This window comes from Lampris incognitus, chromosome 8, assembly GCF_029633865.1.
Source record: "Lampris incognitus isolate fLamInc1 chromosome 8, fLamInc1.hap2, whole genome shotgun sequence".
Classification (NCBI taxonomy): Eukaryota; Metazoa; Chordata; class Actinopteri; order Lampriformes; family Lampridae; genus Lampris; species Lampris incognitus.
In genome coordinates this window covers 31,975,306-31,991,079 of record NC_079218.1, presented here as the reverse complement: position 1 = coordinate 31,991,079, position 15,774 = coordinate 31,975,306, and the positions used below count along the sequence as shown (strand labels likewise).

The following is a 15,774-nucleotide window of genomic DNA, read 5'->3' as shown; positions in this document are numbered from 1 at the left end:
TTTGTATAGCTCAATATCACAAATTACAAATTTGCCTCATGGAATAGAGTATCTATGTGGATTTGTCAACACTGTGTTTCATGTGGAATGCTGTGTTGCTATACTATACTTTACTTTGTATATTATCATTATACCTTCCTCCTAGTACTGAATATTACTGTTGCCATTATGAGCTTTGACAAGTACTATTGAGGGTTATTCATTATGAGTATTTTTGCATGTTAGGCCACTGGTAGAGTGGTGTTTATCTACACTTTTGTATACCACTGTTAGATTTTATTTACTTATACTTTATCAATTTGTGATTGAATATTAATTCTTATCATTTGCTTTTCTGCCACTATACGTGTGAGTTTATTTGTACTATATGTTTAAACTTGTTTTGCTGTTCTCACTGTTAAGTTTTTTATGTGGTCTCCTCAAGGGGCAGAATCAACATGCTATGTGACCTAGTCACATGACCACTTCAAGAGCTTTAAATTGCACACCTGCCCTTATTGTACCCTAACGAAGACTCTGAGTCGAAACGTGTTGGTTTAGCCATGATTTAATAAAGGATTTCATCAGAGTGCCTTGGATTCTTTTTAGAATGCCAACCAATACCATGGACTTCCATTACAAGTGTAGTGGACAGTTATTGTTTTTCTATTTTCACTCCACTACGACAGTACTTTTGGTATTCTCTTTATAGTCCATGATAGTTCTCAGTCCATTCCACATGTCTCTGGAGTTGGAGCCGCGGTAGCATGACTCCACTTTGTCCCTAACCCTGCATACATAGGCCTGCTTGTAATCAGCCAATCATATTTCAGTACTAAGGTATTCCAGGTGTGCAAAATCTGACATAATTAAGTTAAATAATTATGTGCCAATTGGTTGAGTAAGTACAAGCTAGCCTACGTATGCAGAATTACAATGAAAAGTTGCAGGACAAAACAGTGCAAGCTGGTGTCCAAGAGCTCGGCGCACAGTGCAACCAAAGTTTAACCAAGCTGTGATGAAACCTGGTCCAATACAAAGCATGAATCCTTTCAACTTTCTCAAGAAAAATGGAGGAAAAGTTGGTACTGGTGATATCACAATTCAATTAAGTGTAGAGCACAAGTAAAAAGTAATATTGGGACATCAGGAAGAAGGCTCCTGCCTGGAAAAAAAATCCAACACAGTGGGCATGCCAGGTGTGTTCAAATCCAGTGGAGATTAGTAATATATGAGCAATGGCTATTGTGAGTTCACAAAAAGTACTAGCTATCTTTACATGGCACTTGGCTCTTATAATTAGGGGTATTGCTCGATTCACTCTGTAATTAAAATAAGATACATTCATGTAAAGACTTTCCCTGTGATAACATTTGTTTTGCAAACAAAAGTAGATGGCTAGCTATAGCAAATTCTACATAGAGAGGCAAAATATGTGCATTTTTGTCACCTTGCAACTTTGAGCCATGCTGCGTCGTGCTGTGCCAATCTATGCAACGAGCCTGGTGCATACTGCATCCTATCTGAAGGGGCTATAATGCCTTTTTCATACCGTGTTACCTCGTGTGGATCTTTTGAAGAGTCGATGTAGGAGCTGAGGACTAAAGCTTTAGAAACCTTGGTTTGGTGTTCCTTGATACCAGTATGCTTGATGATTAGGCCATTGACTTGTCACCCTCTTGGGGATAACTGTCGAGACTCTTCCATACCACATGCCTTTAATTTAGTCTTTTTTGGAATAACTCGTAAAAACTAAAATGAAACATTGCCTGAAGGATGATCATGGGGGAGGGGGGAATACTAAACTGGATCCCTGCCGAGGAAGAACATTTTGGGAGCCTCAGGGTAATTTGTCCCTCAGACTGTCACAGCCACACTGCCCTCTCTCTCTCTCTCTCTCTCTCTCTGAGTGCATGCTGGGAGTGGAAGCGGGAGTGTGGAATGAGTGTTGGTCTGCAGAGTGAGTTTTTCCAACTTTCTCTTTTTCTTCATACTATGTTAAATTATAGCGGTGTGTATTTCTATCGGTTAGTTGTTTAGTTTTGTTAGTGTTTGTTGGTTTTGTGTACTTTGTGTTGGGCTGTGCTGTGCTTCACTGCTCGGCATCATGGATCTCTCCAAACTGATCAGGAAACACAGACTTAAGATATGTCCAAGTTTCTCCTGTTCAGTGGAGGAGTGTGTGTTAGCGTTGGCAGAGGTTGTTGGGGCAGAACAGTGTTAAATCTGTGGCCAGAATGACTGGAGTGGTGGTGATTTTTGTGGATAAGGTGGAGAAAGCTAACGCAGTCATCACAAATGGCGTTGTAATGAATGACACGTATGTGCTGGTGCTGCCTCTGGCTTCACCGACCTGGAGGGCGATTCTGTTCAATGTTCCCCCCGTTCACCCTAGATGAAATGTTGATAAAGATAGCTTTCCAGACATGGTAAAATAGTGTCCCCCATTAAGAAAAAAATCCTGTCTGGGTGTAAGTCTCCTTCGCTTAAACATGTGGTGTCTCACAGGAAACAATTATTCATGAACAACAGCAACAAGGAGTTAAACTTGTCTTTTTGGCTGAGAATTGATGGGTTTGATCATAATTTGTTTGCAACATCAAAAGATATGAAATACTTTGGCTGTGGTAGAGAGGGACATGTGATCAGAGTTTGTCCAGAGAAACTTGCTGGTGCATGGCAAAAAGCTTCTGATCGAACTACTGGAGAGGGAATATTAAGGAAGAAAGACAAAGAGCAAGGAGACAGACCTAAGATGAAGGAAAAGAAGGAGGAGACAGGTGGGGACAACAATAGTGATGGTGGAAAAGGGGAGGAAGGAAGTAAAGGTGTTGGAGAAAAAGAGGCTTTCAACAGTGAAGCCATCAGTGATGAAGGAAAGGAGGCAAGTGAGTCTCAACAGAGCAGTGAGACAGGTGGTGGTGATAAAAAACATTGAAGGGGAAGAAGAGAAGGAAGACTGTAAAACAGCTGTGGCTGGGTCAGAAGTGATTCTGGCAGAAAGTGTAGCTATCGATATAGTACATGAGGAGAGCAGTCTGACTGTCACTCGCCAGGAAAGAAAATCTGATATCAACAATAGTGGTTCAACAGCAAAGAAGGTGACAATAAGCAAAGAAAAACAGAAACAGACTGTGAGGGAGAAAATGTTGGAGGGCGACTCTATTGATGAAGATTTTTTTGATACAGACAATGTGAGTGAACAAACTTATGGGGTTGAGAAAATAAAACTTCCTACAAAAAAAAGAACGCAAAAGGAGTGAAAGTGGAAAGTTACTTTCCAGATGAAGTGACTTTTCTTAACTCGGTCAGATCAAAAAATGAAGATTAAAGGAGAAAGGGGTTTTACTGAGCAGGAAATTTACAAGATCAAAGAACATAGTGGTCAAGGTCAGGCAAGAAATTATTGAATATGGAAAAGAATCAAGTTTAAGGGTTTTCTTCTTGTCAGTCCGCACATGCTGTCTGGTTGTCTACTTTTTATTTTAGTTGTTTCTCAGTGAATGGTTTTAAAATTGGCTCATTGAATTTAAATGGAGCTAGAGACATCAGGAAAAGGATGCAGCTACATGAGCTGATGAAGCTGAAAAGTGTTGATGTGATGTTTGTCCAGGAAACACACAGCGACAGGTCCAGTGAAACTGAATGGAGATCAGAGTGGGAAAGGGAAGTCATTTTAAGCTCTTTAACTTCAGTGGGTGGAGCAGTAGAGGTTCTCTTCTCCAAAAAGTTCCTGCCAATTTCGTATGAAACTCCTCACTATCTAGTTTTAAACTCCCAACTGTTGCAGAAATATCTGGTCTTGTTCGCAAATCCAAATCATCTACCTGTCAGTTAGACCCCCTTCCTACACATTTAGTAAAAGCCTGTCTGCCTTCTCTATCCTTTTTGATAACTGATATCATACATTCCTCCCTTACCTCTGGTCTTGTTCCCTCATCTCTAAAAACAGCTGCAATAACTCCAATACTGAAGAAACCTGGTGCAGACCCCAAAAATTTTAATAATTTTCACCCAATCTCACATTTACAATTTCTTTCTAAAACACTTGAAAGAACAAGTGCAACTGGACTTGGTATATATCCGTGAAGACGATTCGCCTCTCATCCAAGAGGCTTCCTCAGTTCGTGCCTTTCTGACTAGACCAAGCTAGTCTGCAGAGTGGCGAAAAGTCTTCACAGATATATACCAAGTCCAGTTGCACTTGATTCAACTCTTTTGGATAACCATGACCTGGATGAATGAGAACATTCACAGACACTTGAAAGAACAGTTGCATCTCAGGTACACGCTCACTTGATGCACAACAATCTGTTTGAACAATTCCAGTCTGGTTTTCGCTCCATGCAGAGTACGGAGACAGCCTTGGTGAAAGTCACTAATGATCTTTTGATGGCAGCTGACTCTGGGCTCTTAACCATACTTGTCCTTCTTGATCTGAGTGCAGCCTTTGATACCATCTTACACAGCATCCTCCTCGAAAGATTAGCTTCCACTGGAATAACTGACACCCCCTCGACTGGTTTAGATCATATCTCTCTGGCTGCACTCAGTTTGACCAACTCAAAAATTTTAGATCTCAGTCCTTTCCTGTTACTACAGGTCCCAGGGCTCTGTATTGGGATCCCTCCTATTTATTATTTACCTACTACCTCTTGGCCACATTTTCAGGAAATGTGGCTTTCAATTTCACTGCTACGTGGATGACACCCAGCTTTATCTATCCACCAAACCTACGTCCACTCTTCTGCCCACTTCCCTTTCTGACTGCTAACTAGAAATAAAATCCTGGTTTTCATACCACTTCCTCAAACTTAATAGTGATAAAACTGAGGTCTTCCCAGTTGGCACTAAATCTACTTTGGCCAAAACTGATAGTTTTTCTCTTACTATTGACAATTCTATAGTTCCCCCATCGCTTCAGGTTAAAAGTTTGGGTGTCAGCCTGGACAGCACATTATCTTTTGAAGCCCACATCAAAAATGTTACTCGGTCTGCATACTTCCACCTACGGAATATAATAATCTTCGGCTGTCCCTTACACCTAAAAGCACAGCCATACTCACTCACACCCTGGTTACATCCCGTACTGACTACTGTAATTCTATCCTCTTTGGTCTTCCCCTCAAGTGTCTTCATAAGCTTCAATTGGTCCAGAATTCAGTTGCCCATATCATTACCAGAACTCCTTCCATAGATCATATCACTCCTGTTCTTCAGCAACTCCACTGCTTCCTGTTAAATACTGCATTGACTTCAAGATCATGCTCCTCACCTTTAAGGCCCTTAATACCTTAACTCCTTCATATCTTTCTGAACTCCTTCATATCCACACACCCTCCCGCACTCTCAGATACACTTCTGCTCTCAAACTCACTACACCATCGGCCTGCTTGACTACCATGGGACTAGAGCCATCAGCCGTTCTGCCCTCTGCCTATGGAACTCTCCCACAAGTAATTCACAACACTGACTCTCTTTCAACCTTCAAATCCCATCTCAAAACGTACCTTTTCAAACTGGCATATTCAGTCTGATCCATGCTTCATTGAGTTTTGTGCAGATGTTGATTTTTTAATTAGCGGTTGTATTAACTTTTTATTGTCTACCCTGCTTTGTTTTGATTTTAAGCTGTCTGATACAGTGCTGCTTGTTTTTTATTGTGTTCTGTAAGGTGTCCTTGAGTGCTCTGAAAGGTGCCCACTAATAAAATGTATTATTATTATTATTAATCTGAAATTAATATTGTTGACAAAATTGTGTTTGACTGTGGTCTTATTTCTGCTGCAAAGGTTAACTGGAGAATAAGTGAATCACTGGCAGTTGGAAACTGGTTTGGTGGTATTCGAGTTTTACTGGGGGGGGGGGGGGGTTTGGGATGGAAAAAAGATGGTATCAGATATCTGGGTGTTTATCTTGGTTATTAAGCGATGCTTAAGAAAAACTGAGAGGTTTGAGAAGATGAAGGGAAGGTTAAACAAGTGGAAGCGGGAGTGTAATAATACAATCCATGCAAGGCTTCAGCATGTAAAATAGCGAGAGCAGCCGACACGAGTTCGAAGGAAGCTGGTGTTACGACCATCTCCGTCCTGTGGAAACGTGAGCCAGGGGAGTTATTCGACAAGAGTTCCGTCCATGTGCCATTGGGTTAATCAGGTGGGATAAGGGGAAAAAACTAGAAATAATTTCATAATGATGTCATTTGTTCAGAGATGGATGATGAATTAATGTTTAATAATGTTATTCCTATGTCTTGTAAACAGTCTGTTTCTCTGATTCTTTGTTTCAAATCTGCTGCGTTTCTGTGACATTTTATTAAAGTTGCTTTTAAAAGTCAGTCTCTTCTCACTGTCTCTCTTTCGCTCGCTCGCTCGCTCACTCTCTCTCTCTCTCTCTCACACACACACACACACACACACACACACACACACACACACACACACACACTTCTCTTTGTCTATAAGACCTGTGAAAATCAAGCTGACAGCTGTAAAGGATCAGCAACAGCTGTCGTTGCACTGTTCTCTCCCTTCCTCTCGCTCTTTTTTCAATCCCTTATTCTCTGCCATTATCTTCATCTATTTGTCTTTTGCGTCTCTCTCTGTATCTCTGTAATCCTGCTTTTATCGCTGTATGCTCCAACTCTCACTTTCTCCGCATTTGCGGACCTCTTTTGTGTTTCCTCACCATTTTACAGAATGTTGGAGGAGGCCGGGGAGTTTACTGACATGCCCACAGTGATTCTCAGAGTCTGCTATTCATAAACACATTGCCAACATGTTTTTGAAACAGGAAAAAAAAACAAAAGTTTATTTGAAAATAAACGAAATCTGGTGGAATGTAAACAATTACAATTTATTTTTTATACTAGTCAGATATATCTATATAGATATATTACTTTTATAATCCCTGGTGAAATCTTGTGTTTAATGTGAACAGGCTAATCATACAAATTCTTCTGAAATGGCCACTTGCCAAATTTCTCCAAGTCCTGCCTTCTTTAGTTATTGTTGCTTTGCCCAGCAAACTCTCAAGGCATGCTTATTCAAACATGTCACGTGTTAAAAATGACCAGCCCTTTTCAGATTGCACCCACTTCCTTCAGCAGCCGTCAGTGCATTCAATGTAATCTCGCCCTCCTTTCCTACATCCTTATCTCCTTTCCTCTCTAGTGCCTTCATGGTCCATCTATACCTCTGTCGTTCCCTGTGATCGCCCATCTTTCCCTTCAGAGGCTTTCCACTTACTATTCTACCCCTCCAACCCTCTTGGTCTCGCTCTTCTTTCCGCTCTTAGTCTAGCTAGCCAAACCAGTCTTGCTAGTTGATTACATTGAACTCTCACAGGAGACAAGGTTTCACCCAAGGGAGGCTGGAACACCCCCCCCTTAGGAGTTATTGTCCCCCTTAAGGGAGAACAATTGAAAATCTGATCCATTATGGCTAAGTAGATGAAGCACAAAGGAGCAGAGACAAAGTCATAAATGTTTTAATGTGGAATAATTTTCATTCCAACAACTGACACATGCATGCATGTTGCACACTAAACCTATGCATAATGTGACTTATTCTATAAAACAACCAACTGCAAGTGCTTCCTACTATTCACCACTGCCACCATTACTGTTTAGAATTATGCTGTGTCACCTTTCAGCTACAAAGCAAATTTGGGTCAGTTTCCAAAGTAGTGACTGTATCTTTTTTTTTTTTTAATGGGCCTGCCTTTTTGAATTCAATCTCAACGAGAAAGGGAGGCCAGACCCAGTCTCTTGTGGCAGATCAATGGGATCAACCTGCAAGATTACTCTGGTTGGTGAAGGTATTGCTTCCTGCCTGTCTCTCATTCTTCTCCCCAGCCCATCTCCCAACCTTCTGAGGTCTGCCATGCGTTCCACATGTCCTCCACGCTGATGAGCAGATCGGCTCTGTGGAAGCTGCTGTGTTTGGCCTTGGGATCACGATACATGAGGTCCTCCCTGAGGAACTGAGAGAGACAGAAGGGGGGGGGGGTAATGAAGGCGACAGGTTGCAGAATACGAATTGCATAAAAATATAGATGAGAAGCAGACAGAGAAAGATAAGAAGTGCAAGAGTGGGGAAAGGATATGAAGATATGAAAAATATATGATATATGATATGATATATGATATGACATATATATATATGATATGACATAAAAAAATCTATGTTTCAAAACAATTTGTCCTTATCAATTCAAACTACATTCATGTGACAAACATATATTAGCTCTTTAGGCACAATGGCACTAGAATTTGAGGCCATTCTGAGGTCTGACAATTCCATGGATCTCCCTAACCTCATTGCTACATCAAGCTGCAATCGACTCTATAGGCTACAGAGCCAGAAAATATCAGGACTGGTTCGATGAGAACTCTGGCACCATCACACCCCTGCTGGAAATCATGTATAGGGCACAGAGGGCTACTCTCAACTGCCCTGCATCCGCCATCTTTCAGCAGCAGTGGCAAACAGCCCATAAGGAGGTACAAACAACCTTGCGCATGCTGCAAAATACATGGTGGATGAACAAAGCTCTTAAGATTCAATCATATGCTGATAGAAATGACATGCACAACTTCTACAGTTCTATAAATTCTATAAAGACTATATATGGCCCTAGGAACTGCACTATCACACCCTTAAAATCAGTGGACGGACTGACAACCCTGAAAGATTAAAAGCAGATCCTGGCAAAGTGGGCTGAACATTTTGAAGCCCTACATAATCAGCACTTACCAACCAACCAATCAATCTTGGAAGAGCTGCCAATTCGTCCATCCATCCCAGACCTTGACCACTTGCCAACTTTTCAAGAAGTACTTGCAGCCATCAACTCCCTCAAGAACAATTAAGTCCCCTGGCAGTGATGATATCGCAGCAGAACTCCTAAAACAAGGAGGATACTTGTGCACCAGAATGATCCATCAGTACATCGTGCAGGTCTGGGACCAGGAGAGTGTCCCTCAACAATGGAGGGATGCTAAAATTGTCACCCTGTAGAAAAACAGGGGTGACAAGTCCATCTGCAGCAACAGTCGTGGCATATGCCTACCAGCTGTTGCAGGCAAGGTCCTAGCAAAGGTGAAGTGAAGCGCTTCACCTATGCAGGATGGTGAAGCACTTGACAGAACATCTGCTGCCAGAGTCACAGTGCAGTTTCAGGAAGAACATGAGTACTGTGGATATGATTTTCACATTAAGGCAGCTACAAGAAACGTGCCACAAACAACATCAGGACCTTTTCATGGCTTTTGCCGATCTCTCCAAAGATTTTGGCACTGTGAATCGAGAGCTACTTTGGAAAATCCTGAGAAATTTGGCTGTCCAAGCAAATTTGTGAACATTCTATCACAGTTCCACAATGGGATGGTGGCACGGGTGGCCATCGAAGGACAGGAATTGGTGCCCTTTAATGTATGCACTGGAGTGAGACAGGGGTGTGTGCTGGCACTGATACTCTTTAGCAAACTCTGACCTAAGGTCTTCCAAAACAAAAACCTCCACCTGCACAAAAAAATTGCCATTTACAAAGCCGTCTGCATCACAACTATCCTATACAGCTGTGAAGCCTGGGTCACATACAGCCACCACCTGGGGATGACGTGGCGTAACCGTGTTCTCCATGCCGAGATTCTTGCTAGGACAAACTACAAGAGCATAGAAGCCACGGTCACTGAACACCAACTGTGCTGTCTTGGGCATGTCATCAGGATGCCTCAAGAACGACTGCCACATCAAGTCTTGTATGGACAGCTTCATTTGGACTTCCAGTCCACAGGTGGTCAGAAAAAGCGATACAAAGACCAGCTTAAAACATCACTGAAGAAGTGTTATATCGAGCCCTTGAGACTGAAGCAAGCTGCCAAGCTGTTCCTACTGGCGGGAGATCTGCCACAGAGGTACAGAACAGCTGGAAATGGAGAGGAATGTGAAAAAAACAACAACAGAAAAGACTGAGGAGACACACAACCATGCCTGCCACCACTAACTCAGACTTCATATGCCCACCATGCAATAAAACTTGTGGAACAAGAATTGGACTTTACAGGCATCAAAGAACACACTGTTAATGAGGAGGGATGTCATCATCGGACTCGATGGACTACCAGCAAGCAAGTGTGTGTGTGCATGCGTGTGTGAGAGAGAGAGAGAGAGAGAGAGAGAGAGAGAGAGAGAGAGAGAGAGAGAAAGACAGGAGGTAAGTGACACTGAACCAGGCAAGCTGTGCTGGTTCTCTTGTCAGTCAGGACAGATTGACAGAGTTTGGCTTAATGGCCTGTTAGCATGTCAGTTTACAGTCAGTTAGCAGTCTTAACCAATGTTTGCCAAAAATAGCCTTATTCAATTTCCAGACTCATTGAAGCCAAGCTATATTATGTATGAAACAGCTTAGGCCATGTTTAAACATAACAGGAGTTATGCTTGTTTGACATTGATACAAGGCCAAGACATGCTTATTCTGCTGAGTCAAGAACTAAATTCTAAATAAATGATACGAAAGTGATTTCAGTAGCCAATAAGCACATGTAGTTATTGGTGGTGGTGGTGGTGGGGGGGGGGGGTCATATGTTGTCTTCATGGCCAAACGCCTTTCCATGTATGACTTGTCTGGATTAACACACCTGCTCACACTTCAGCTGGTCAACAGAGGGTGAGAGAGAAGGGAAAAGAAACTGAGGCAGAGAGTGAGATTTGAGACGGGCATATATTAGAGTGAGCTTAACAGAGAAGGAGGAGAGAAGGAGAAAGTAAAACATAGAGAGAGTTTGACAGTTTGCTCTTTCATGGGGCAGGAAAACCGACACCTGTGGAAAATGAGCTACAAGTCCACCATGGTCACACGGTAACAGCGACCTTGAGAGAGAGAATGACTAAATGTGTGTGGTGGGAGGTATGTATGTGTCCAAGTGTGCATGGTTAAGTGAAAATGTAAATATTTAAGTGTGTGTTTGTGTATGCATTTATGTATATATTAATCCATCCATGTGTGTGTTTATCAGTTTGTGTTGTGTGTGTGTTAGTGAGTGTCCATTTGTGTCAGTGTACGAGTGTGTGTGAGTGGTTTTCTCACCCCATCTGTCTCGGTCATATCCACTGTCCCATCTGCGTCGTCGTCCATCAGTTTGTGGACACTTCGGATCGCCTCAAAGCTCAACATCGCATTCTCATCCTGACACAGCTGCAGATCTATCAGACACAGATCTGTGCAAGAGAGACACACAGTACAGCTCTACATCAGAAACAACCTATAAAATACAGATGTCAGAAAGAGAGATTGTCGTTGACCTGGTTGTAAATTGGGCCTTGTGTTATTTTTTTTTGTGCGTTTGTGGACAGGCACTGTTGAGGTTTGATCCTAGTTGTAAATAAAATTTATTTTAGTGCTGCAATAAAGAAAGATTTGAATCGGAAAGGTATTGAATCCGAATCCATGTATGTATTCAGATTCAAGAGGCAAGCAAATGAAAAATACCAGCTGTAATTGTGGTTGAATAAACCACTTGTAGTGTACAGAGATCTTGTTTTTACTCCAGAGACAGGATTACAAAGACAGACATGGCATGTTTGTGTGTGTGTGTGTGTTAGAGAGAGAGAGAGAGAGAGACACCGCTAATTTCAACCACAGATCAGTCAACACGGCCAGCAGAATGGCCTTCTGGGAGAGGAGGGTCATTGGACAGAGACCATGCCAAGAATATGACACATGATTCTATGGTTTCACGTCATGTTGTGGCCCACTAGCAGACCTATCTGCTGTCATATTGGACTGCTTCATGAAATGATGTCTGTATGAATTTTGAATGATACCGAACTATCGGGTCTAATAAACATTTATCTGTATGTTTGTCTGTCCGTCTGTCAATCTATTCATCAATACAATCCTCTAGAGAATTGAGACTATGATTATCAATGATAAATATCACTGATAATCATAAAATTTAGCAAACGAACTACAATATTAGCCCTTTATCTGGCTACAGATGGCAGTTTAAAATCAGCCAGTTGTCTATTTACCTGTTGGGTTGAATAACATGTGTTGTTCCACTGTAAAAATTAATAAATTAATGAAAAAAATCCTGCAGCAGTAACACATTTCATTTGGAGGTTAAGGGCCCTCATTCATGGAAACTGGTCGTTTTGGGAAATCAAATCAGCAATTAGGCTGTCCCTAACTAACTAGACAACTTGCCACTCTGATGGGGGTGTCTCCCTGTCTTTCACCCAACACCTGCTGGGGAGCGCCTCAAAACTCCCTACAACCCTAAAGTGATTTAAGCCAATACAGACAGTGAATGAATTAAAGTTCCTAAGCAGATAATAATAATAACATTTATAGAACGCTTTTCTAGACACCCAAAGCACTTCACATTGAAGAGGGTAACTCACTTCAACCACCACCAATGTGTAGCACCTACCTGGGTGCTCCTGTCACTCAGTAGGCATACATGCCACAGATCCTCTGTTCCTGTGTTGAGGTGTGGCAGTAATGGTGTGACATGACAAAAATGACCTCTACTATGGTCCTACTATAAACACTGTAAAAACTGTGATTCATAATATAAGGCTGTGCTGAACAATTATCGCTGTTATGTTTACCGCTGCCAAGAGATATGAAGGCAATTGTAAATGAAAGTTAATATGATAGTTTTATATGTGTATCTGTCAGAATCAGAATCAAGTTTACTGGCCATGTAGGTTTGCACACACATGGAATTTGACTCCAGTTTCATGGCTCACATTGTATTTAATATAGAATAACACAACACAGCAATCTTCAAATATATACACAAGGACTGACTATATACAGGCAACATAAGAGGCAATAAAGTGCTTTGGTGCTGAGACTATATCAGAGATGCTGAAATAAATGTTAGCAGGTTACTTACATAAATGCCTGAGGTAGATGGACAAGACAAGAGTGTACCAGTATACGTACAATGTACAGTACAGTATATACAAAATGGTTGGATTTATTGACAGTGTTAAGCATTAATTTGAATGACAGCCCAGGGAAGGAAACTTTTTATATCTGGTTGTTTTGGTCTACAGTGCTCTGCAGCACCTACCAGAGGGGAGGAGTTGGAACAGATTGTGACCAGATTGTGATGGGTCTGCAGTGATGTTGCCTGCCTGTTTCCTGACTCTGGAGATATCCTGAATGGTTCCTGAAGTCCTGAATGGAGGACAGGTTGGACCAATGATTTTCTCTGTAGATTTACCTATCCATTGTAGTCTGTCCCTGTCCTGACTGGTGGCCGGTCCAAACCAGACAATGATGGATGTGCAGAGGACAGACTGGATTATTGCAGTGAAGACCTGAATCAGCAGTTCCTGACGAAGGCTGAACTTCCTGAGCTGGCAGAGAAAGTACATCCTCTGCTGGGCCTTTTTGATGATTGTGTCTATGTTGGATGCCCACCTTAGGTCCTGGGAGATTGTGTAACCCAGACGTAAGTAGGTTTTCCCCACAGACACCGTGTTGTTGAGAATGGTGAGGAGGGCAGTGTTGGGGGTCTCCTCCTGAAGTCCACTGTCATCCCCACAATTTTGAGCATGTTCAGCTCCAGGTTGCTATGGCCACACCAGAGGGCCAGCTCTTCAACCTCCTATCTATACGTAGACTCGCCACCATCCTGGATAAGGCCAATAATGGTTGTGTCGTCCTCAAACTTCAGGAGTTTAACAGACGGGTCACCTGAGGTGCAGTCATTTGTGTAGAGGGAGAAGAGTAGAGGGGAGCGCACACATCCCTGGGGTGCACCAGCGCTGATTGACTGGGTGCTGGATGTGATTTTCCCCAGCCTCACTGGCTGCCTCCTGTTTGTCAAGAAGTTTTTAATCCAGTGGCAGATGGGGGTTCGTACAGTGAGCTGGGTGAGTTTGGAGTAAAGGATATTTGGGATGATGGTGTTGAACGCTGAGCTGAAGTTCACAAACAGGACCCTTTCGTGTGTCCCTGGGGAGTTGAGGTGTTGGAAGATGTAGTACAATCCCATGTTGACTGCATCTTCCACTGACCTGTTAGCTTGGTAGGCAAACTGCAGGGGGCCTGTGATTTCCTTCAGGTGGGCCAATACCAGTCTCTTGAAGGATTTTATGACCACAGATGTTAGGGCAACGGGCCTGTAGTCATTTAATCCTATGATATGGGGTTTCTTGGGGACCGGGAAGATAGTGGATCTCCTGAATCAGGAAGGGACTTCACACAGCTCCAGTGATCTCTTAAAGATCAGTGTGAAAATGGGGGCCAGCTGATCAGCACAGACTTTCAGACAGGAGGGTGACACGCCATCTGGGCCCGGTGCCTTCCTGGTCTTCTGTCTCTGGAAGAGCTGGCACATGTCCTCATGACATCATGGGTACTATGACTGGTCTGCGGCTCCATAGCCCCATACACAGTAAACTGCGATGCACTGACTGTTGTGACACTTGTCTATCATGGCCAGCATTAACTTTTTCAGTAATTTGAGCTACAGTAGCTCTTCTGTGGTATCGGACCAGATGGGCTCGCTTTCACTCCCCACGTGCATCAGTGAGCTTTGAGCACCCATGACCCTCTCCCCGGATCACCGGTTGTCCTTCCTTGGACAACTTTTAATAAAATAAAATCATAAAATTAAATAATAATAATAATAATAATAATGGATTACATTTATATAGCACTTTATTTAGACCCCCAAAAGTGCTTCACATTGAAGGGAGGAAACTCACTCCAACCACCACCAATGTGTAGCACCCACCTGGGTGATTCACAGCAGCCATTTTTTGCCAGAATTCTTACCACACATCAGCTTGAGGTGGAGAGGGAAAAATCATTGAGCAAATTACACGGGGTGATGATTAAGTGGCCAGATGGAGAGCCAGGTTGGGAATTTTGCCAGGACACAGGGGAACCCCCTACTCTTTGCGATAAGTTCCATGGGATTTTTAATGACCACAGTGAGTCAGGACCTTGGTTTTAACGTCTCACCTGTAGGATAGCATCTCCTCCAGCATGGTGTCCCTGTCACTGCAGTAGGTAATTAGAATTTTTTGTTGTCTTTATTTGGACCAGAGGGAAGACTGCCCTCTACTGGCCCACCAACACGCCTTCCGGCAGCAACTCTGTTTTCCCGGGATATCTCCCATCAAAGTACTAGTCAAGCCCATGCCTACTTAGCTTCTGTCAATGCAGCATAACCAGGGTAAATGTTGGCATGGCTGCTGGCAACTTTTGGTAGGTCCTAACCACTGCTTACCGGAAACACTCCACAAGACCTGCCATTTTGGAGATGCTCTGATCCAGTCATCTAGCCATCACAATTTGGCCCCTGTCAAAATCGCTCAGATCTTTATTTTTGCCCATTTTTCCTGCGTCCAACACAAGTTCGAGAACTGACTGGTCACTTTACGCCTAATGCATCCCACCTCTTGACAGGTGCCACTGCAATGAGATAATCAATGTTATTCACTCACCTTTCAGTGAATTTAATGTTTTGGCTGATTAGTGTAAGTGGATAATGGGGTGGGAAATTCATCTGGATCTGAGATCAGACAGAGTACTCTCTAGTACCCAGGAACAATCTGATCCCTGAGAAGTCGATCCATATGGCAAAATGTCATCATTAGACCTCAGGGCAAGATGAAATTTTCCATAAAGCTACAAATTTTCACCGAACAAATTGACGCCATGGCGATTTAGCTTATCAGCTACTGATGAAAGCCCTTGCATTTGCAGTAATACAGAAAAATACAAACGTGTGTCTGTGACAACATTCCTGCCACAAACCCCATG

At 42.6% G+C, this 15,774-nt stretch overlaps 1 protein-coding gene across 1 annotated transcript in view; it reads right to left on the bottom strand.

The window, feature by feature from the left end:
• Positions 1-15,774, bottom strand: part of stim1b (stromal interaction molecule 1b) — an 86,512-nt gene that overhangs the window by 35,180 nt on the left and 35,558 nt on the right. The window contains exons 3-4 of the mRNA XM_056284841.1: positions 11,071-11,201; positions 7,848-7,962 (exon numbers count right to left, since the gene is read on the bottom strand). Coding sequence (XP_056140816.1) covers positions 7,848-7,962; positions 11,071-11,201 — 246 coding nt within the window. The remainder of the gene's footprint in view (positions 1-7,847; positions 7,963-11,070; positions 11,202-15,774) is intronic.